Consider the following 25174-nt stretch of genomic DNA (forward strand, 5'->3'; position numbering starts at 1 on the left):
CTTATATACAGACCCCAAGAACAGCGACACAATCCCTCCGTACATTATTATTACTGTGTTTCTCAGCACCGTCCCTCACCTCTTATATTGTATTTCTTATATACAGAACCCAAGAACAGCGACACAATCCCTCCGTACATTATTATTACTGTGTCTCTCAGCACCGTCCCTCACCCCTTATATTGTATTTCTTATATACAGACCCCAAGAACAGCGACACAATCCCTCCGTACATTATTATTACTGTGTCTCTCAGCACCGTCCCTCACCTCTTATATTGTATTTCTTATATACAGATCCCAAGAACAGCGACACAATCCCTCCGTACATTATTATTACTGTGTCTCTCAGCACCGTCCCTCACCCCTTATATTGTATTTCTTATATACTGTACAGAACCCAAGAACAGCGACACAATCCCTCCGTACATTATTATTACTGTGTCTCTCAGCACCGTCCCTCACCCCTTATATTGTATTTCTTATATACAGAACCCAAGAACAGCGACACAATCCCTCTGTACATTATTATTACTGTGTCTCTCAGCACAGTCCCTCACCTCTTATATTGTATTTCTTATATACAGATCCCAAGAACAGCGACACAATTCCCCCGTACACTATTATTACTGTGTCTCTCAGCACCGTCCCTCACCTCTTATATTGTATTTCTTATATACAGATCCCAAGAACAGCGACACAATCCCTCCATACATTATTATTACTGTGTCTCTCAGCACCGTCCCTCACCTCTTATATTGTATTTCTTATATACAGAACCCAAGAACAGCGACACAATCCCTCCGTACATTATTATTACTGTGTCTCTCAGCACCGTCCCTCACCTCTTATATTGTATTTCTTATATACAGAACCCAAGAACAGCGACACAATCCCTCCGTACATTATTATTACTGTGTCTCTCAGCACCGTCCCTCACCTCTTATATTGTATTTCTTATATACAGATCCCAAGAACAGCGACACAATCCCTCCGTACATTATTATTACTGTGTCTCTCAGCACCGTCCCTCACCCCTTATATTGTATTTCTTATATACAGATCCCAAGAACAGCGACACAATCCCTCCGTACGTTATTATTACTGTGTCTCTCAGCACCGTCCCTCACCTCTTATATTGTATTTCTTATATACAGAACCCAAGAACAGCGACACAATCCCTCCGTACATTATTATTACTGTGTCTCTCAGCACCGTCCCTCACCTCCTTATATTGTATTTTATATACAGATCCCAAGAACAGCGACACAATCGCTCCGTACATTATTATTACTGTGTCTCTCAGCACCGTCCCTCACCTCTTATATTGTATTTCTTATATACAGATCCCAAGTACAGCGACACAATCCCTCCGTACATTATTATTACTGTGTTTCTCAGCACCGTCCCTCACCTCTTATATTGTATTTCTTATATACAGATCCCAAGAACAGCGACACAATCCCTCCGTACATTATTATTACTGTGTCTCTCAGCACCGTCCCTCACCTCTTATATTGTATTTCTTATATACAGAGCCCAAGAACAGCGACACAATCCCTCCGTACATTATTATTACTTTGTCTCTCAGCACCGTCCCTCACCTCTTATATTGTATTTCTTATATACAGAACCCAAGAACAGCGACACAATCCCTCCGTACATTATTATTACTGTCTCTCAGCACCGTCCCTCACCCCTTATATTGTATTTCTTATATACAGAACCCAAGAACAGCGACACAATCCCTCCGTACATTATTATTGCTGTGGTTGGGGTCCTGGTGGTTATCGCTGCTGGGGTTGGATTCTATGTGTGCAAGAAGCGTTCAGGTCAGTAACAAATAAATGGATATGCAATTATTGTACACACAGGGAGGCTGTTATATATACACGTACACAATGAGGTTGTGTTGTACACACAGGGAGGTTGTGTTCTATAAACATACACACACAGGTTGTGTTATATACCTACACAGAAACGGGGAGCTTCTGTTATACTACACGCAAACACAGAGAGCTTGTGTTATACGGCGCTGTGACCGTATGTAGGTTAGGTCAGATAAACCTATGCACGCAGTACTGGTGTTTAACCAATCCCTCCGGGGTTTATTCAGAACACACGCCAACATAAAATATTAGGTACACTGTCCCTTTAATCCAAAACACAAAGCATAAAATAAAAAGCCCTGTCACTATGGACACCAACTTTATCAACACATTTATATTTCTGGTACTTGATTGAACAGAACAAGTTGCAAAATAAATTGTGATTTCCTTAATAGACAAACACACATCTGCAGAATACACTTAAAACAACACTTACTGGGATAAGGGAACAAAATAAATTGTCCTTTGCTGGCAAGCGCAAGAAATGCAACCTTGGTTTTAAAAGTCCTGTGGCCAGATCGCAAGTTGCTGATCTGATATCTCAGCCACCTCAAAGTATTTCGTGGAACTTCGTTAGAATTCGTTCCAGTTGCTGCTGTGCTGGAACAAAGTCTTGCATCTTTACATCATGGATCAAAATTCAGGAATCACACTGGGGATACCTGGGGAGCCACAGTTATAGACTGCCCAAACTATCTTTAACATGTGGATCCAATCCCCCTCGTGGGAACCATTAACCCACCAATAGCCAGTTTACCCACAGTTCATAAGACCGGTCAAAAGAGCTGTCTGGTGGGCAGGGCGCATGGGTCAGGTTGACGCCCATGCCACTTAGCATACCTGGGCTACACCCATAACTTGGTGCCGCTCAGTCTGATTTTTGACCCAGAGGTGTTACTAGCCTGACATCTGTTGTGCATCAGTATGCCAGTTTTGTATGCATTATGGGCCTCTGGGTCTTTTCATAACTGACACTCTTTTAGACAGGGAGATGCTAAATCAGCGATCCCTTTGAGGCTCCGTCATAAAAATACCCCAGCTCGTTCATCCATTCCACAGCTGTATGTCCACGGGAATTTCTGCTTGGACTTACAAAAAATACCTCCTGCCTTACATTTACAATGTGCAGTTTATACACACTTTATTAAAACACCATGTTCTATTCGCGTCATAACTGTAAAAATGATCTGTATGTGCATGTAGTGGTTCACTGTAGTTGCACCTCAAAAATCAGGTTTCTGGGTGCTTTCGTTCTAGAATTAGTATTTCTCATTGAAATGCCGGCTGCTATACTGCCATCATGTGTCGGTTAGAGGGTATGGCAAGCAATGCATCTTGTCTTTTATTACACGCCCAACAAAGCAAGTCTTCAGGTCGTCACCTGGTCTTGTTTTAGCCTGCATGTCTCATTCGCTGGTCACCGGTGGCACGCTTACGGGGTCCTGCATTCTGGGACCGGGTTGCTGTGGCAGCAGGATCTTCTACCCGCCCCCTTAAACAAGTTTGTATCTCCATTCTGCTCTTTTCAGGCGTATTCCTTACACTGACCACGGGAGGCATGATAGCTTAGTGTATGTTTAACCTTGTCACACTTTTCTGCATGTACTACTGTAACCGCTGGTAGTTATACGCGACATGGCAGAAGCCTATCGTCTGTAGCCGTCTCTCCCCCCAGAATGAGTACCTCCCGTGGGTCACTGCCTGTAGCCGTCTCTCCTCCCAGAATAAGTACCTCCCGTGGGTCACCGTCTGTAACCGTCTCTCTTCCCAGAATGAGTACCTCCCGTGGGTCACCGTCTGTAACCGTCTCTCCTCCCAGAATGAGTACCTCCCGTGGGTCACCATCTGTAACCGTCTCTCTCCCCCCAGAATGAGTACCTCCCATGGGTCACCGTCTGTAACCGTCTCTCTCCTCCCAGAATGAGCACCTCCCGTGGGTCGCCGTCTGTAGCCGTCTCTCTCCTCCCAGAATGAGTACCTCCCGTGGGTCACCGTCTGTAGCCGTCTCTCCTCCAAGAATGACTACCTCCCGTGGGTCACCGTCTGTAACCGTCTCTCCCCTCCCAGAATGAGTACCTCCTGTGGGTCACTGTCTGTAGCCGTCTATCCCCTCCCAGAATGAGTACCTCCCATGAGTCACCGTCTTTAACCGTCGCTCTCCTCCCAGAATGAGTACCTCTCGTGGGTCACCGTCTGTAGCCATCCCTCCCCTCCCAGAATAAGTACCACCCGTGGGTCACCGTCTGTAACCGTCTCTCTCCCCCCAGAATGAGTACCTCCCGTGGGTCACCGTCTGTAACTGTCTCTCTCCTCCCAGAATGAGTACCTCCCGTGGGTCACCATCTGTAGCCGTGTCTCCTCCCAGAATGAGTACCTCCCGTCGGTCACCGCCTGTAGCCGTCTCTCCCCTCCCAGAATGAGTACCTCTCGTGGGTCACCGTCTGTAGCCGTGTCTCCTCCCAGAATGAGTACCTCCCGTGGGTCGCCGTCTGTAACCGTCCCTCTCCTCCCAGAATGAGTACCTCCCGTGGGTCGCCGTCTGTAGCCGTCTCTGCCCTCCCAGAATGAGTACCTCCCGTGGGTCACCGTCTGTAACCGTCCCTCTCCTCCCAGAATGAGTACCTCCCGTGGGTCACCGTCTGTAACCGTCCCTCTCCTCCCAGAATGAGTACCTCCCGTGGGTCACCGTCTGTAACCGTCCCTCTCCTCCCAGAATGAGTACCTCCCGTGGGTCGCTGTCTCTAGCCGTCTCTCCCCTCCCAGAATGAGTACCTCTCGTGGGTCACCGCCTGTAGCCGTTTCTCCTCCCAGAATGAGTACCTCCCGTGGATCACCGTCTGTAACCGTGTCTCCCCTCCCAGAATGAGTACCTCCCGTGGGTCGCCGCCTGTAACCGTCCCTCTCCTCCCAGAATGAGTTCCTCCCGTGGGTCACCGTCTGTAGCCGTCTCTCTCCTCCCAGAATGAGTTCCTCCCGTGGGTCACCGTCTGTAGCCGTCTCTCTCCTCCCAGAATGAGTACCTCCCGTGGGTCACCGCCTGTAGCCGTGTCTCCTCCCAGAATGAGTACCTCCCGTGGGTCGCCGTCTGTAACCGTCTCTCCTCCCAGAATGAGTACCTCCCGTGGGTCGCCGTCTGTAACCGTCTCTCCTCCCAGAATGAGTACCTCCCATGGGTCACCGTCTGCAGCCGTCTCTCTACTCCCAGAATGAGTACCTCCCGTGGGTCACCATCTGCAGCCGTCTCTCTACTCCCAGAATGAGTACCTCCCGTGGGTCGCCACCTGTAGCCGTCTCTCCTCCCAGAATGAGTACCTCCCATGGGTCACTGTCTGTAGCCGTGTCTCCCCACCCAGAATGAGTACCTCCCGTGGGTCGCCACCTGTAGCCGTCTCTCCTCCCAGAATGAGTACCTCCCGTGGGTCACTGTCTGTAGCCGTCTCTCCCCTCCCAGAATGAGTACCTCCCGTGGGTCGCCGTCTGTAGCCATCTCTCTCCTCCCAGAATGAGTACCTACCTTGGGTCACCGTCTGTAGCCGTCTCTCTCCTCCCAGAATGAGTACCTCCCGTGGGTCACCGCCTGTAACCGTCTCTCCTCCCAGAATGAGTACCTCCCGTGGGTCACCGCCTGTAACCGTCTCTCCCCTCCCAGAATGAGTACCCCCCGTGGGTCACCGTCTGTAGCTTTATCCCCTGCAGGGATCCTTGTCTTTCTGGCTCTGTATTCGGGTGCCCGCTGCATGTATTTCACCTGCTGACCTCCGGAGGCGCTGCATCCCACTGCTGCCACCATATGTTTGCCTGTGTTCTATATAAACCCCCGAGGGCTTTTTTAAACAGTGTGAGTGTGTGTGTGTGTGTGTGTGTGTGTCTGACACACAGGCAGCTCTGTCACAGGCGCACACACTGATCTCTGCTGCATGGGATTGGTGGGACAGAATTACCCAGCGTGTCATTATATTACTCACCTATTTCTGTATCTTCTGTTCTTTTTAGGAAACAAGATGCCTGGGGCTTGTTACTACCGTAAGTAACACATTTATCTCTCACCTGTGTGCTCCTATGGGAGAGTGTAGTGTACCTGTGCTGTGCATACATGTCATGGTGTAGGAGTGTGTGTGTGGCTGGCACTGCCCGCGCTGTACCTGTGCTGTGTATATATGTAATGGTGTGTGTGTGTGTGTGTGTGTGTGTGTGTGTGTGTGTGTGTGTGTGTGTGTGTGTGTGTGTGTGTGTGGCTGTGTGGCTGTGTGGCTGTGTGTGTGTGTAAGGGGGGCTTATTGGTTTTGATATTAAACACAGTAACATGTAATTTTCTCTCCCTTAGCGGCTGCAAAAAGTGATAACTCACCGGCCTCCCCCACCGCCTGTGCGTGAGGTACTGAGTCCCGCCTCGTGGCTATAACAAGGCCACAGGTAAATACTATATATTACGTGACCGATGGCTGACACTTTCACGGCTTTGGGTGGGGGGAGAATGTGGGAAACATCTGGAATAAAGACTGAACAAATCCGGGAATATAATCCTGTCAGATACCTGTGAGAGAGAGCAGTTTATATTTCAGATCCGGGGATATAATCCTGTCAGATACCTGTGAGAGAGAGCAGCTTATATTTCAGATCCGGGAATATAATCCTGTCAGATACCTGTGAGAGAGAGCAGTTTATATTTCAGAGCCGGGAATATAATCCTGTCAGATACCTGTGAGAGAGAGCAGTTTATATTTCAGAGCCGGGAATATAATCCTGTCAGATACCTGTGAGAGAGAGCAGTTTATATTTCAGATCCGGGGATATAATCCTGTCAGATACCTGTGAGAGAGAGCAGCTTATATTTCAGAGCCGGGAATATAATCCTGTCAGATACCTGTGAGAGAGAGCAGCTTATATTTCAGATCCGGGAATATAATCCTGTCAGATACCTGTGAGAGAGAGCAGCTTATATTTCAGATCCGGGAATATAATCCTGTCAGATACCTGTGAGAGAGAGCAGCTTATATTTCAGATCCGGGAATATAATCCTGTCAGATACCTGTGAGAGAGAGCAGTTTATATTTCAGATCCGGGAATATAATCCTGTCAGATACCTGTGAGAGAGAGCAGCTTATATTTCAGAGCCGGGAATATAATCCTGTCAGATACCTGTGAGAGAGAGCAGTTTATATTTCAGATCCGGGAATATAATCCTGTCAGATACCTGTGAGAGAGAGCAGCTTATATTTCAGATCCGGGAATATAATACTGTCAGATACCTGTGAGAGAGAGCAGCTTATATTTCAGATCCGGGAATATAATCCTGTCAGATACCTGTGAGAGAGAGCAGTTTATATTTCAGAGCCGGGAATATAATCCTGTCAGATACCTGTGAGAGAGAGCAGCTTATATTTCAGAGCCGGGAATATAATCCTGTCAGATACCTGTGAGAGAGAGCAGTTTATATTTCAGATCCGGGAATATAATCCTGTCAGATACCTGTGAGAGAGAGCATCTTATATTTCAGATCCGGGAATATAATCCTGTCAGATACCTGTGAGAGAGAGCAGTTTATATTTCAGATCCGGGAATATAATCCTGTCAGATACCTGTGAGAGAGAGCATCTTATATTTCAGATCCGGGAATATAATCCTGTCAGATACCTGTGAGAGAGAGCAGCTTATATTTCAGATCCGGGAATATAATACTGTCAGATACCTGTGAGAGAGAGCAGCTTATATTTCAGATCCGGGAATATAATCCTGTCAGATACCTGTGAGAGAGAGCAGCTTATATTTCAGATCCGGGAATATAATACTGTCAGATACCTGTGAGAGAGAGCAGCTTATATTTCAGATCCGGGAATATAATCCTGTCAGATACCTGTGAGAGAGAGCAGCTTATATTTCAGATCCGGGAATATAATCCTGTCAGATACCTGTGAGAGAGAGCAGTTTATATTTCAGAGCCGGGAATATAATCCTGTCAGATACCTGTGAGAGAGAGCAGTTTATATTTCAGATCCGGGAATATAATCCTGTCAGATACCTGTGAGAGAGAGCAGCTTATATTTCAGATCCGGGAATATAATACTGTCAGATACATGTGAGAGAGAGCAGCTTATATTTCAGAGCCGGGAATATAATACTGTCAGATACCTGTGAGAGAGCGCAGTTTATATTTCAGATCCGGGAATATAATACTGTCAGAAACCTGTGAGAGAGAGCAGTTTATATTTCAGATCCGGGAATATAATACTGTCAGATACCTGTGAGAGAGAGAGCAGTTTATATTTCAGATCCGGGGATATAATCCTGTCAGATACCTGTGAGAGAGAGCAGTTTATATTTCAGATCCGGGAATATAATCCTGTCAGATACCTGTGAGAGAGAGCAGCTTATATTTCAGAGCCGGGAATATAATCCTGTCAGATACCTGTGAGAGAGAGCAGTTTATATTTCAGAGCCGGGAATATAATCCTGTCAGATACCTGTGAGAGAGCAGTTTATATTTCAGAGCCGGGAATATAATCCTGTCAGATACCTGTGAGAGAGAGCAGTTTATATTTCAGATCCAGGAATATAATCCTGTCAGATACCTGTGAGAGAGAGCAGCTTATATTTCAGATCCGGGAATATAATCCTGTCAGATACCTGTGAGAGAGAGCAGTTTATATTTCAGAGCCGGGAATATAATACTGTCAGATACCTGTGAGAGAGAGCAGTTTATATTTCAGAGCCGGGAATATAATCCTGTCAGATACCTGTGAGAGAGAGCAGTTTATATTTCAGATCCGGGAATATAATACTGTCAGATACCTGTGAGAGAGAGCAGTTTATATTTCAGATCCGGGAATATAATCCTGTCAGATACCTGTGAGAGAGAGCATCTTATATTTCAGAGCCCGGAATATAATCCTGTCAGATACCAGTGAGAGAGAGCATCTTATATTTCAGATCCGGGAATATAATACTGTCAGATACCTGTGAGAGAGCAGTTTATATTTCAGAGCCCGGAATATAATCCTGTCAGATACCTGTGAGAGAGAGCAGCTTATATTTCAGATCCGGGAATATAATCCTGTCAGATACCTGTGAGAGAGAGCAGTTTATATTTCAGATCCGGGAATATAATACTGTCAGATACCTGTGAGAGAGAGCAGTTTATATTTCAGAGCCGGGAATATAATCCTGTCAGATACCTGTGAGAGAGAGCAGCTTATATTTCAGATCCGGGAATATAATCCTGTCAGATACCTGTGAGAGAGAGCAGTTTATATTTCAGAGCCGGGAATATAATCCTGTCAGATACCTGTGAGAGAGAGCAGTTTATATTTCAGAGCCGGGAATATAATACTGTCAGATACCTGTGAGAGAGAGCAGCTTATATTTCAGATCCAGGAATATAATCCTGTCAGATACCTGTGAGAGAGAGCAGCTTATATTTCAGATCCGGGAATATAATACTGTCAGATACCTGTGAGAGAGAGCAGCTTATATTTCAGATCCGGGAATATAATCCTGTCAGATACCTGTGAGAGAGAGCAGCTTATATTTCAGATCCGGGAATATAATCCTGTCAGATACCTGTGAGAGAGAGCAGTTTATATTTCAGAGCCGGGAATATAATCCTGTCAGATACCTGTGAGAGAGAGCAGTTTATATTTCAGATCCGGGAATATAATCCTGTCAGATACCTGTGAGAGAGAGCAGCTTATATTTCAGATCCGGGAATATAATACTGTCAGATACATGTGAGAGAGAGCAGCTTATATTTCAGAGCCGGGAATATAATACTGTCAGATACCTGTGAGAGAGCGCAGTTTATATTTCAGATCCGGGAATATAATACTGTCAGAAACCTGTGAGAGAGAGCAGTTTATATTTCAGATCCGGGAATATAATACTGTCAGATACCTGTGAGAGAGAGAGCAGTTTATATTTCAGATCCGGGGATATAATCCTGTCAGATACCTGTGAGAGAGAGCAGTTTATATTTCAGATCCGGGAATATAATCCTGTCAGATACCTGTGAGAGAGAGCAGCTTATATTTCAGAGCCGGGAATATAATCCTGTCAGATACCTGTGAGAGAGAGCAGTTTATATTTCAGAGCCGGGAATATAATCCTGTCAGATACCTGTGAGAGAGCAGTTTATATTTCAGAGCCGGGAATATAATCCTGTCAGATACCTGTGAGAGAGAGCAGTTTATATTTCAGAGCCGGGAATATAATCCTGTCAGATACCTGTGAGAGAGCAGTTTATATTTCAGAGCCGGGAATATAATCCTGTCAGATACCTGTGAGAGAGAGCAGTTTATATTTCAGATCCGGGAATATAATCCTGTCAGATACCTGTGAGAGAGAGCAGTTTATATTTCAGATCCGGGAATATAATCCTGTCAGATACCTGTGAGAGAGAGCAGTTTATATTTCAGAGCCGGGAATATAATACTGTCAGATACCTGTGAGAGAGAGCAGTTTATATTTCAGAGCCGGGAATATAATCCTGTCAGATACCTGTGAGAGAGAGCAGTTTATATTTCAGATCCGGGAATATAATACTGTCAGATACCTGTGAGAGAGAGCAGTTTATATTTCAGATCCGGGAATATAATCCTGTCAGATACCTGTGAGAGAGAGCATCTTATATTTCAGAGCCCGGAATATAATCCTGTCAGATACCAGTGAGAGAGAGCATCTTATATTTCAGATCCGGGAATATAATACTGTCAGATACCTGTGAGAGAGCAGTTTATATTTCAGAGCCCGGAATATAATCCTGTCAGATACCTGTGAGAGAGAGCAGCTTATATTTCAGATCCGGGAATATAATCCTGTCAGATACCTGTGAGAGAGAGCAGTTTATATTTCAGATCCGGGAATATAATACTGTCAGATACCTGTGAGAGAGAGCAGTTTATATTTCAGAGCCGGGAATATAATCCTGTCAGATACCTGTGAGAGAGAGCAGCTTATATTTCAGATCCGGGAATATAATCCTGTCAGATACCTGTGAGAGAGAGCAGTTTATATTTCAGAGCCGGGAATATAATCCTGTCAGATACCTGTGAGAGAGAGCAGTTTATATTTCAGAGCCGGGAATATAATACTGTCAGATACCTGTGAGAGAGAGCAGCTTATATTTCAGATCCAGGAATATAATCCTGTCAGATACCTGTGAGAGAGAGCATCTTATATTTCAGATCCGGGAATATAATCCTGTCAGATACCTGTGAGAGAGAGCAGTTTATATTTCAGATCCGGGAATATAATCCTGTCAGATACCTGTGAGAGAGAGCAGTTTATATTTCAGATCCGGGAATATAATCCTGTCAGATACCTGTGAGAGAGAGCAGTTTATATTTCAGATCCGGGAATATAATCCTGTCAGATACCTGTGAGAGAGAGCAGTTTATATTTCAGAGCCAGGAATATAATCCTGTCAGATACCTGTGAGAGAGAGCATCTTATATTTCAGAGCCGGGAATATAATCCTGTCAGATACCTGTGAGAGAGAGCAGTTTATATTTCAGAGCCAGGAATATAATCCTGACAGATACCTGTGAGAGAGAGCAGCTTATATTTCAGATCCGGGAATATAATCCTGTCAGATACCTGTGAGAGAGAGCAGCTTATATTTCAGATCCGGGAATATAATCCTGTCAGATACCTGTGAGAGAGAGCAGTTTATATTTCAGATCCGGGAATATAATCCTGTCAGATACCTGTGAGAGAGAGCAGTTTATATTTCAGATCCGGGGATATAATCCTGTCAGATACCTGTGAGAGAGCAGCTTATATTTCAGATCCGGGAATATAATACTGTCAGATACCTGTGAGAGAGAGCAGTTTATATTTCAGATCCGGGAATATAATCCTGTCAGATACCTGTGAGAGAGAGCATCTTATATTTCAGATCCGGGAATATAATCCTGTCAGATACCTGTGAGAGAGAGCATCTTATATTTCAGATCCGGGAATATAATCCTGTCAGATACCTGTGAGAGAGAGCAGTTTATATTTCAGATCCGGGAATATAATCCTGTCAGATACCTGTGAGAGAGAGCAGTTTATATTTCAGAGCCAGGAATATAATCCTGTCAGATACCTGTGAGAGAGAGCATCTTATATTTCAGAGCCGGGAATATAATCCTGTCAGATACCTGTGAGAGAGAGCAGTTTATATTTCAGAGCCAGGAATATAATCCTGACAGATACCTGTGAGAGAGAGCAGCTTATATTTCAGATCCGGGAATATAATCCTGTCAGATACCTGTGAGAGAGAGCAGCTTATATTTCAGATCCGGGAATATAATCCTGTCAGATACCTGTGAGAGAGAGCAGTTTATATTTCAGATCCGGGAATATAATCCTGTCAGATACCTGTGAGAGAGAGCAGTTTATATTTCAGATCCGGGGATATAATCCTGTCAGATACCTGTGAGAGAGCAGCTTATATTTCAGATCCGGGAATATAATACTGTCAGATACCTGTGAGAGAGAGCAGTTTATATTTCAGATCCGGGAATATAATCCTGTCAGATACCTGTGAGAGAGAGCATCTTATATTTCAGATCCGGGAATATAATCCTGTCAGATACCTGTGAGAGAGAGCATCTTATATTTCAGATCCGGGAATATAATCCTGTCAGATACCTGTGAGAGAGAGCAGTTTATATTTCAGATCCGGGAATATAATCCTGTCAGATACCTGTGAGAGAGAGCAGTTTATATTTCAGATCCGGGAATATAATCCTGTCAGATACCTGTGAGAGAGAGCAGTTTATATTTCAGATCCGGGAATATAATCCTGTCAGATACCTGTGAGAGAGAGCAACTTATATTTCAGATCCGGGAATATAATCCTGTCAGATACCTGTGAGAGAGAGCAGTTTATATTTCAGAGCCGGGAATATAATCCTGTCAGATACCTGTGAGAGAGAGCAGTTTATATTTCATATCCGGGAATATAATACTGTCAGATACCTGTGAGAGAGAGCAGTTTATATTTCAGAGCCGGGAATATAATCCTGTCAGATACCTGTGAGAGAGAGCAGCTTATATTTCATATCCGGGAATATAATACTGTCAGATACCTGTGAGAGAGAGCAGTTTATATTTCAGATCCGGGGATATAATCCTGTCAGATACCTGTGAGAGAGAGCAGTTTATATTTCAGAGCCGGGAATATAATCCTGTCAGATACCTGTGAGAGAGAGCAGTTTATATTTCAGAGCCCGGAATATAATCCTGTCAGATACCTGTGAGAGAGAGCATCTTATATTTCAGATCCGGGAATATAATACTGTCAGATACCTGTGAGAGAGAGCAGCTTATATTTCAGATCCGGGAATATAATCCTGTCAGATACCTGTGAGAGAGAGCAGCTTATATTTCAGAGCCCGGAATATAATCCTGTCAGATACCTGTGAGAGAGAGCAGCTTATATTTCATATCCGGGAATATAATCCTGTCAGATACCTGTGAGAGAGAGCAGTTTATATTTCAGATCCGGGGATATAATCCTGTCAGATACCTGTGAGAGAGAGCATCTTATATTTCAGAGCCGGGAATATAATCCTGTCAGATACCTGTGAGAGAGAGCAGTTTATATTTCAGAGCCCGGAATATAATCCTGTCAGATACCTGTGAGAGAGAGCAGCTTATATTTCAGATCCGGGAATATAATCCTGTCAGATACCTGTGAGAGAGAGCATCTTATATTTCAGATCCGGGAATATAATCCTGTCAGATACCTGTGAGAGAGAGCAGCTTATATTTCAGAGCCGGGAATATAATCCTGTCAGATACCTGTGAGAGAGCAGTTTATATTTCAGATCCGGGAATATAATCCTGTCAGATACCTGTGAGAGAGAGCAGTTTATATTTCAGATCCGGGAATATAATCCTGTCAGATACCTGTGAGAGAGAGCAGTTTATATTTCAGAGCCGGGAATATAATCCTGTCAGATACCTGTGAGAGAGAGCAGTTTATATTTCAGATCCGGGAATATAATCCTGTCAGATACCTGTGAGAGAGAGCAGTTTATATTTCAGAGCCGGGAATATAATACTGTCAGATACCTGTGAGAGAGAGCAGCTTATATTTCAGATCCGGGAATATAATCCTGTCAGATACCTGTGAGAGAGAGCATCTTATATTTCAGAGCCGGGTATATAATCCTGTCAGATACCTGTGAGAGAGAGCAGCTTATATTTCAGAGCCGGGAATATAATCCTGTCAGATACCTGTGAGAGAGAGCAGCTTATATTTCAGAGCCGGGTATATAATCCTGTCAGATACCTGTGAGAGAGAGCAGCTTATATTTCAGATCCGGGAATATAATCCTGTCAGATACCTGTGAGAGAGAGCAGCTTATATTTCAGAGCCGGGAATATAATCCTGTCAGATACCTGTGAGAGAGAGCAGTTTATATTTCAGATCCGGGAATATAATCCTGTCAGATACCTGTGAGAGAGAGCAGCTTATATTTCAGAGCCGGGGATATAATCCTGTCAGATACCTGTGAGAGAGAGCAGCTTATATTTCAGATCCGGGAATATAATCCTGTCAGATACCTGTGAGAGAGAGCAGTTTATATTTCAGATCCGGGAATATAATCCTGTCAGATACCTGTGAGAGAGAGCAGTTTATATTTCAGAGCCGGGAATATAATCCTGTCAGATACCTGTGAGAGAGAGCAGTTTATATTTCAGAGCCGGGAATATAATCCTGTCAGATACCTGTGAGAGAGAGCAGTTTATATTTCAGAGCCGGGAATATAATCCTGTCAGATACCTGTGAGAGAGAGCAGTTTATATTTCAGATCCGGGAATATAATCCTGTCAGATACCTGTGAGAGAGAGCAGTTTATATTTCAGATCCGGGAATATAATCCTGTCAGATACCTGTGAGAGAGAGCAGTTTATATTTCAGATCCGGGAATATAATCCTGTCAGATACCTGTGAGAGAGAGCAGTTTATATTTCAGATCCGGGAATATAATCCTGTCAGATACCTGTGAGAGAGAGCAGTTTATATTTCAGAGCCAGGAATATAATCCTGTCAGATACCTGTGAGAGAGAGCAGTTTATATTTCAGATCCGGGAATATAATCCTGTCAGATACCTGTGAGAGAGAGCAGCTTATATTTCAGATCCGGGAATATAATCCTGTCAGATACCTGTGAGAGAGAGCAGCTTATATTTCAGAGCCGGCAGTCTGAGTAACCCCTAAACACCCGCACCCGGCATATATTTTATCTCTCATTTTATATATACACTGTGTGATAATAATAACGTTTCTAATTGTAGCTGACGGATAAATGAATGAATTATTTATAGAGAAACCTGTTTTTATCTCATGTTCCAGAGAAACAAACAGCGCAGAGATCAGCGCAGATAGAAGCGCAGAGGCGGAGAAATCACGCAGCGCTCGGGAGAGGAAGAAATCACATATATACACTCCTCACATATATACACACATATGCACACGCACACACACTCACTTCTACTGCACACACACACTCGCATATACACTCACTTCTACTGCACACACTCACTTCCACTGCGCACACACACACATCACTTTCACCACACACACACACACACACACACACACACAGACACACACACAGACTAATTGTGTCTTTTTTTAATCTCAGGCTTTGCATTATATATAAGAATACTGTTTCTGTCATTTCTCGGTGTTACCGCTCTAAGCGTCACACAGATAAATGTATCACACGTGCACAATAAGTGTAAGCACGATCGCTCATTTAATGCAGAATTCATTCGTTTTATTGCGGTGCTGGGATAAGGAATAAGGTTTATTTAGCATTTTCTTAGTGTCATTTATTCAGCTTTCTGCACAAGTACAAGAATGCCAAAGGGGACCGTTATAAATTAGTGATTATTAGTCGTTCATGTAGAGAAATGCAAAATAATCCTATTTACCCCACGTGTGAGCAATGTGTAATAATCTCACATGTGTAAGTGTCAGCCCTTTCTCCTTCTCTTGTCCCATCGCTGACACTCTAATAGTTACCGGGCGCTGCAGAGACCGGGGAATTTGCAGCAGTTTTGCCAGTAAAACATTTCCCGTGAGAATATTGTTGGGATAAGAAAGACAGAGCAGTAATTGTGTCCGAGGACCGGTCCTTTAGCACAGGAATCAGTGGCTGCCCAGAGCTCGTCCTGTGTGCTGGGTGTGTACATATAACCCTTAATATGCAGGTTCCCCTGATAAACAGTCCCTTACTGCCCCATCCTCTGACCTCCCAGCGCTGGGGGGCTTCAGCCTCGCGGTCCTGGGGCTCACACTGCCCCGGGGCAATCAGAGAGACCCCTCTATCCATCCATTACCCCCCAGGTAACGTGACACAGAACAGGATGTATTGTGTGACGTTTCAGTGTAAAACCCTCTGGCAGTCGCGTGCTGTGTGTGTATTGTGTGATTGTGTGTAATGTGCGACTATTGCACTATATTCTGCATTATCAGGCATTTGGGGGCGGGGTTTCTGTCTTTTATATCAGTTTTTACTCATTATTGTGGGTTCTGTAATGAGGTTTCTAATTAGTGACACAGGGCAGTGAGTTACACACCCGCTAACGTTCCCAGCACTCGCTCACTTTAATCCCGAGTCTGACGGGCTCCTTATCTGGGCTGCTCACCTGAAACTGAACGTGCTGCAATGTGAAGCCATCTGAGTATAACCTCCCATCTCCAACCAGCTCAAATATCTTCTAATTAAAGAACAAGAACCCCTAAAACATTGCTGAGATTGCCCCAGCAGCAGCAGCAGATAATACCCCAGGGTGAGTGGGGATTGGGTGACACCTTGTGGTTGTGCAGGAGAAGTGCGGCTGGAACACAGGGACATTGGGGGAAGTTACAGGACAGAATAATAATATTACTGTGATGGGAACAATGCGGAGGTAACTATATTAATAAGCCAGGTCTCTCCTGTGCGGGGTTAAATCAGCATGTGACTGTCAGCCTGTGTCTGCTGTAAAGACTCATTGTTATTACATTTATACACAATCTTCCTACACAAATAAACTGTCTCTTGTCACTATCTCTGGTTTCTCTGTTTGTGCTTCTGCTGCCTACATATTACAGTGGGTGCAGCTCAGCGCCCCGCTCCTGGGGGGGGAGAGGGGGATGGGAGCAGGGGGTTTGAGAGAGGGGGGTGGCAGCAGGGGGTTAGACAGAAAGGGGAGGGGGTAGGAGCAGGGGGGTTAGAGAGAGGGGGGGAGCAGGGGGTTAGAGATAGGGGGGGTGCGAGTAGGGGGTTAGAGAGAGTGGGGGTAGGAGCAGGGGGTTAGAGGAAGGGTGGGAGCAGGGGATTAGAGATAGGGGGGGGGTGCGAGAAGGGGGTTAGGGAGGGGAGGGTAGGAGCAGGGGGTTAGAGAGAGTGGGGGGGTAGGAGCAGGGGGTTAGAGAGTGGGGGGTAGGAGCAGGGGGTTAGAGAGTGGGGGGTAGGAGCAGGGGGTTAGAGAGAGTAGGGGGTAGGAGCAGGGGGTTAGAGAGAGTGGGGTAGGAGCAGGGGGTTAGAGAGTGGGGGGTAGGAGCAGGGGGTTAGAGAGAGTAGGGGGTAGGAGCAGGGGGTTAGAGAGTGGGGTAGGAGCAGGGGGTTAGAGAGTGGGGGGTAGGAGCAGGGGGTTAGAGAGAGTAGGGGGTAGGAGCAGGGGGTTAGAGAGAGTGGGGTAGGAGCAGGGGAAAAAGAAACACAAGAGCGCACCAAGGGTCAAGATTTAATAAAAACAATTAAATAATAACAGTAAAAACTTACATATAAGGGTAAGTATATCCAGTAGAACAGTGCAGGGGAAACAGTCCTGGTGGTGGCCTGGGCACAGAAAGGTGGTGCTGAGGCTTACGAGGTAGACCCGCGCGCTGGGGCTGCCTGGCTCGGCACCACGTTGTTCTTCCTTCCGGGTTGCGGCTTCTCGCAGGACCCGTGGATGGTAGCCCGCCTCAAACGCCGGTTCCCAGAAAAATGTACTCCGTTATACCGGACAGTCTCTAGATGTTGATGGCACTGCTGAGGCTTAGTACACCAGTCGGCTAGTCTCCAATTGCACCGTAGGGCTTTCGCAACGCGTTTCACACAATGTTGTGCTTCATCAGGCGAACCGGCGTTTGAGGCGGGCTACCATCCACGGGTCCTGCGAGAAGCCGCAACCCGGAAGGAAGAACAACGTGGTGCCGAGCCAGGCAGCCCCAGCGCGCGGGTCTACCTCGTAAGCCTCAGCACCATTTCCCTGTGCCCAGGCCACCACCAGGACTGTTTCCCCTGCACTGTTCTACTGGATATACTTACCCTTATATGTAAGTTTTTACTGTTATTATTTAATTGTTTTTATTAAATCTTGACCCTTGGTGCGCTCTTGTGTTTCTTTTTCTACTGTTGCCCGGCGGTTGGAGCCATCCTGCGACGGGACCTGTGGAGGAGGGGTGCCTTCACATCACATCAGCTGCAAGAGGGAAGAGTTGGTCTATTCCAAGATCGTGTTAGGAAGCAAGAGCGCGGTTTGACTTTATCATCTATGGTAGGAGCAGGGGGTTAGAGAGTGGGGGGTAGGAGCAGGGAGTTAGTGAGGGTAGGAGCACGGGGTTAGAGAGAGGGTGGGAGGAGGGAGTTAGAGAGAGGGTAGGAGCAGGGGGTTAGAGAGAGGGAGGGTAGGAGCAGGGGGGTTAGAGAGAGGGTGGGAGCAGGGGGTTAGAGAGAGGGTGGGAGCAGGGGGTTAGAGAGAGGGTAGGAGCAGGGGGTTAGAGAGAGGGTAGGAGCAGGGGGTTAGAGAGAGGGTGGGAGCAGGGGGTTAGAGAGAGGGTGGGAGCAGGGGGTTAGAGAGAGTGTGGGAGCAGGGGGTTAGAGGGAGGGTAGGAGCAGGGGGTTAGAGGGAGGGTAGGAGCAGGGGGTTAGAGGGAGGGTAGGAGCAGGGGGTTAGAGGGAGGGTAGGAGCAGGGGGTTAGAGGGAGGGTAGGAGCAGGGGGTTAGAGGGAGGGTAGGAGCAGGGGGTTAGAGGGAGGGTAGGAGCAGGGGGTTAGAGAGAGGGTGGGAGCAGGGGGTTAGAGAGAGGGTGGGAGCAGGGGGTTAGAGAGAGTGTGGGAGCAGGGGGTTAGAGGGAGGGTAGGAGCAGGGGGTTAGAGGGAGGGTAGGAGCAGGGGGTTAGAGGGAGGGTAGGAGCAGGGGGTTAGAGGGAGGGTAGGAGCAGGGGGTTAGAGGGAGGGTAGGAGCAGAGGGTTAGCGAGAGGGTGGGAGCAGGGGGTTAGAGAGGGCGGGAGCAGGGGGTTAGAGAGGGTGGGAGCAGGGGGTTAGAGAGAGGGTAGGAGCAGGGGGTTAGAGAGAGGGTGGGAGCAGGGGGTTAGAGAGAGGGTGGGAGCAGGGGGTTAGAGAGAGGGTGGGAACAGGGGGTTAGAGGGAGGGTGGGAGCAGGGGGTTAGAGAGCAGGTGGGAGCAGGGGGTTAGAGAGAGGGTGGGTAGGAGCAGGGGGTTAGAGGGAGGGTAGGAGCAGGGGGTTAGAGAGAGGGTAGGAGCAGGGGGTTAGAGAGAGGGTAGGAGCAGGGGGTTAGAGAGAGTGGGGGGATGGGAGCAGGGGATTAGTGAGAGGGGTGTGGGTAGGGTGACCAGATTTTGAAAATATAAAACCGGGACACAAAAAATTAATACAACAAATAACATTACTAAAAAAAAATATTATAATGATATTTATCTAATAGTGCAACACTGAAAATAATAATATAATACAACAAATAACATAAACGGAATAGCTAGAATTCAACTGGTGACATTTAATAGAAAAATGATCTAATACACAAACACACACACATATATATATATATATATATATATATATATATATATATATATCTACCTACTATATATTTCTGAAAGCACTGTATGTCTGCGTCCCTAGCGGCAATCTCATTGGTCCCTTGGCCTGCCCGCCCCCGCACCTCTCATTGGCCTGAGGCAGAGTGACGGGCCAAAAAACAAAAACACACACACACACACACACCCTCACTCTCCCCCGTCAGTTGGACCGCAGCTCACCTTCCACACCCCCCCCCCCCCTCCTCTCCCGGTGCCCCTCACTCTCTCCCCCCTCCCCACCTCACCCAAATCCGCGACCCGGGCCTCCTGCTCTCCCCCTCACGTGCGCCGCTCCCGCCCCTCCTCTCCCGGTGCCCCTCCTCTCCCGGTGCCCCTCCCCACCTCACCCAAATCCGCGACCCGGGCCTCCTGCTCTCCCCCTCACGTGCGCCGCTCCCGCCCCTCCTCTCCCGGTGCCCCTCACTCTCTCCCCCCTCCCCACCTCACCCAAATCCGTGACCCGGGCCTCCTGCTCTCCCCCTCACGTGTGCCGCTACCGGAGAGGGGAAGCGCGGCGCGGGCCTCCTGCCACTCTTGCCCCCCCCCCGCCAGCTTCCCGAACTCACCTCCTGCCCCAGCCAGATGCCACGGGGTCAAGGTAAGTCACCCACCGTCTCCCACCCACGCACCCACCCAGTCACCCACACACCCACCCAGTCACTTTCACCCAGTCACCCACTCACCCACCCAGTCACCCACACACCCACTCAGTCACCCACTCACTCAGTCACCCACTCACTCAGTCACCCACTCACTCAGTCACCCACCCACTCAGTAACCCACCCACCCACTCACTTAGTCACCCAAAACTCACTTAGTCACCCACTCAGTCACCCACCCACTCACTCAGTCACCCACCCACACACAGTCACCCACCCACACACTCAGTCACCCACTCACCCACCCAGTCAGTCTCCCACTCACCCACCCAGTCAGTCTCCCACTCACCCACCCAGTCAGTCTCCCACTCACCCACCCAGTCAGTCTCCCACTCACCCACCCAGTCAGTCTCCCACTCACCCACCCAGTCACTGACCCCACCCACCCACTCACCAACACCACCTACCCACTCACTGACCCACCCAGTCACCGACCCCAGTCACTGACCCACCCAGTCACCGACCCTGAAAAAGTCACCCAGTCACCGACCCACCCACCGACCCAAAGTCACCCACCCACCGACTCAAAGTCACCCACCCACCCACCAACCCAGTCACCCACCCACCGACCCAAAGTCACCCACCCACCGACCCAAAGTCACCCATCCACCGACCCAAAGTCATCCACCCACCGACCCAACTCACCCACCCACCGACCCAACTCACCCACCCAACCACCAACCCAAAGTCACCCACCGACCCAGTCACCCACCCACCGACCCAAAGTCAAACCGACCCAAAGTCACCCACCTACCCACCGACCCAAAGTCACCCACCCACCCAAAGTCACCCACCCACCCACCGACCCAAAGTCACCCACCCACCGACCCGTCACCCACCCACCCAACTCACCCACCCACCCACCCAACTCACCCACCCAACCACCGACCCAAAGTCACCCACCGACCCAAAGTCACCCACCCACCGACCCAAAGTCAAACCGACCCAAAGTCACCCACCGACCCAAAGTCACCCACCCACCGACCCAAAGTCAAAAACCCACCCACCGAACCCAAAGTCACCCACCCACCCACCGAACCCAAAGTCACCCACCCACCGACCCAAAGTCACCCACCCACCAACCCAAAGTCAAACCGACCCAAACTCACCCACCCACTCAGTCACCAACCCACCCACCCACTCAGTCAAGTGTCACCCACCCACCCACACAGTCACCCACACACTCAGTCAACTCAGTCACCCACCTAGCTGTCAAGGGGGGGGGAAGCCTAACCCTGTCGTACGCCCCCCCCAAAATTACATCCCGGGCAACGCCGGGTCTCTCATATATATATATATATACTAGCTAAGTATTACACCCAACTGCAGGAGGATCCAACTAAAAAATACATGCGAGAACTCAACAGGATCATTAAAACACTCCCGATCCACACAAGAGAACAAATTCTGGACCTGATACCAGCTAACCCAAAACCTGGCACATTCTACATGCTCCCTAAAATTCACAAAGAGGGCAACCCTGGGCGCCCTATTATCTCTGGATCTGGCACACTCACCGAGAATATTTCTGGCTGGGTGGAGGGCATTCTAAAACCACTTGTCAGGAACACACCCAGCTATATCCAGGATACCACCGACCTGCTAAACAAACTGAATGCAATTGGCCCCCTCCCAACAGGAACACTGCTAGCAACCATGGATGTAGAGTCACTTTATACCAACATCCCCCACGAGGATGGGATTTCAGCCTGCAGATACTTTCTGGGACCGCAGGAGCCACTCACAGAGACAGTGACTAAATACATCGAATTTATTCTGACCCATAACTACTTCACATTTGGAAATGACACATACCTTCAGACAACCGGGACCGCTATGGGTACTCGGATGGCGCCACAGTATGCCAATCTGTTCTGCGCAAAACTGGAAAGTGACTTTCTATCCACCTGTCACTTGAAACCCCTTACATACCTTCGCTACATCGATGACATCCTCCTGATTTGGACCTCTGGCGAACAGGACCTCCTACAGTTCTATGACAACTTCAATACTTTCCACCCGACCATCAACCTCAAACTCACCCATTCCTCAGATGAAGTACATTTCCTAGACACCACCATTACTATAAAGAACAACCAACTACAGACCTCTGTATACCGCAAACCTACAGACAGAGCCAGATATTTGAGGGACAACAGCTTCCACCCGACACACACCAAACATGCAACCATCTACAGTCAAGCCATACGATACAACCGGATATGCTCCGAGACAGCAGACAGAGACCAGCGGATTAAAGCCTTGAGATCAGACTTTATAAACCGTGGATATAACCACAGAATTGTAGACCAGCAAATTCACAAAGCCACCAGAATACCAAGAAGTGATCTCCTTGAATACAAACAGAAGGAGACAAGCGACAGGGTACCTTTTGGTGGTCACATATAATCCACACCTAGGAGCCCTACGCAAGATCGCCAGGGAACTACAACCCATCCTCCAGGAAGATACAAGAGTGCAACAAGTCTTCCCTGAAACACCCTTATTATCATACAGACAACCTCATAATCTCAAGAATATTATGGTGAGGAGTAAAGTATTCAGCAGTACAACTGAATACGGGACAAAACCATGCCAGGACCCAAGATGCAAAACCTGCGCAATGCTCCACACAGCGGGCACAATACAAATACCACACAGGAATCAGGAATACAAAATCAGAGGAAGGTTCACCTGTTCCTCCAGCAATGTCGTGTACCTCATCATGTGCATGAAATGCCCACGGGGCTGCTACTACATAGGTGAGACAGGGCAGGGGCTAAACAAGAGAATGAACCTGCATCGCCACAGCATCACACGCGGTACAAGAGACAGTCCTGTTGGCGAACATTTCTCTGACTCTGGCCATAAGATGAACGATCTGAGGGTTGCCATACTCAAAGGTAATCTTAGAACACCGAAAGAGAGACGGTTGCATGAATACAAATTTATGCAACTGTTCGGGACACTTAGCAGTGGCCTAAACAGAGATCGAAATTTTATGAGTCATTACTGACAGTAGTGAACTCTCGTCCCATGAGCGCTTAAGACCATGTCTGTACATACTGTGCTATATGTATGCACACACAGCTGTCTCTTACACATACCAATACTCCTTGTTTTTCCATCCCTATACACCAATAGGAACCACTAAGTATCCACACACACTTTTAGTTGTGCTACAAACTCTCACATTTCCACACCCACCCACACCATTTATATCCACTCCCACTCCACACACACCTTCTGTAAAGCACTGTATATACTGTGGGCTCTCCATTCATTTTTATTCACACTGATACACATACACACTCTTTCTTCACTTGCTTTCAGGAACCTTTTGACACCTCTAGCCATAAAACACATCCACACCGGGGGAAGGAACAGCACAGATAACATTCCAAGAGACACTGTTTTTAAGTTATCCTTGCTTCATTCATTGTAACATCGCCGGAAGAAGAGATCAGTGTATCTCGAAAGCTCGCACAAATAAAAGCATTTCGTAAGCCACAGAACGGTATCATCTATATATATCTATATATATCTATATATATATCTATATATATACGGATATATATATATATATATATATATATATATATATATATATATATATATATATATATATATATATATATATATATATATACCATAATACTGAGTTAAGTTATGGTGAGTAAAAAAAGTGACAAAAACCCTCCACAGGAAAGCAAATATGCAAATACAACTGTATGCTCATCTGCATGTCTTAAACAGGTCTGCAACCCCGCCTTTCCCCATTATCACCCAGCATACAGCACTTCCACTGCAGCAAGGGATTCTGGGAAATGACATGCAAATGAGCACACAGTGTCACTTTTTGCCTCAAAAACCATTTTTAACATGGTTTCCTATAGGTTAAAGACAAGGGACAAAAACCGGGACATTTCCGGGACGGACCGGCAACCGGGACAGGGGTGAAAAAAAACGGGACTGTCCCGGCAAAACCAGGACGCCTGGTCACCCTAACCCTACTACCTATCAGAGAGCTTTTGTTTGGAGCTTTCTTCTGTGTGCATCTGAATAAACTCATTTGATAAATGAATATTTGTTGTAATATTTTTTACAGCTTCTACACTAGTTCTGCAGGAAGATATTGTTTCTGGAAGGAGGGCAGGATAAGCCCCTCTTGGTGTAACCCCTTAGTGACTAATGGGGATTGTGGGAAGGAAACGGCCTTAACGGCTGCACCAGACAATATACAATAAAGCCCTAAGTTACTGACCCACACGGAACAAAACCATTCAAACCGGACTCTGCCAAAGCCCCTAAACCCCCCAGTAAGTTCCCATTCCCCGTGGGAGAGGCCTGCATCGCCGCCATTGTGTGGGGGACACTCTCCTTGCATGTGATAACTGGCTCCCAAGGGGAGAGGCGTATACGGGGGGGGGGACCTCGGGGAGCATCGTCACGGTCCCCAAAACCCCCCCAAATATTAGCAGGGGCCACAGTACTCAGATAGCAGAAAATCAGCAACAGAGAGGGTCCTATTCAGGGAAGAGTCCGCCCCAAATACTGCGGAGGCCTCAGTGCAGGTCTCTGCTGCTGGAGAGGCCGGACACCTCCCTGTGGAGGCCTCAGTGCAGGTCTCTGCTGCGGGAGAGGCCGAGAGGCTCCCTGCGGAGGCCTCAGTGCAGGTCTCTGCTGCCGGAGAGGCCGGGCACCTCCCTGCGGAGGCCTCAGTGCAGGTCTCTGCTGCCGGAGAGGCCGGGCACCACCCTGCGGAGGCCTCAGTG

The 25174-nt window shown here is 47.3% G+C and overlaps 1 protein-coding gene across 3 annotated transcripts in view; it reads left to right on the forward strand.

Annotated features, from left to right (window-relative positions):
* Nucleotides 1–16938, forward strand: part of LOC142474717 (class I histocompatibility antigen, F10 alpha chain-like) — a 75837-nt gene extending 58899 nt beyond the window's left edge. The window contains exons 6-10 of one of the 3 annotated variants that reach the window (XM_075580902.1): nucleotides 1724–1831; nucleotides 3251–3389; nucleotides 5882–5911; nucleotides 6213–6301; nucleotides 15234–16938. In XM_075580902.1, coding sequence (XP_075437017.1) covers nucleotides 1724–1831; nucleotides 3251–3389; nucleotides 5882–5911; nucleotides 6213–6228 — 293 coding nt within the window. In that variant the 3' untranslated portion in view covers nucleotides 6229–6301; nucleotides 15234–16938. The remainder of the gene's footprint in view (nucleotides 1–1723; nucleotides 1832–3250; nucleotides 3390–5881; nucleotides 5912–6212; nucleotides 6302–15233) is intronic. The other 2 variants (XM_075580903.1, XM_075580904.1) reach the window with 2 other exon arrangements.
* The last annotated feature ends 8236 nt before the right edge of the window (nucleotides 16939–25174 follow it).

The sequence above is a fragment of the Ascaphus truei genome (genome assembly GCF_040206685.1).
Source record: "Ascaphus truei isolate aAscTru1 chromosome 20 unlocalized genomic scaffold, aAscTru1.hap1 SUPER_20_unloc_2, whole genome shotgun sequence".
Classification (NCBI taxonomy): domain Eukaryota; kingdom Metazoa; phylum Chordata; class Amphibia; order Anura; family Ascaphidae; genus Ascaphus; species Ascaphus truei.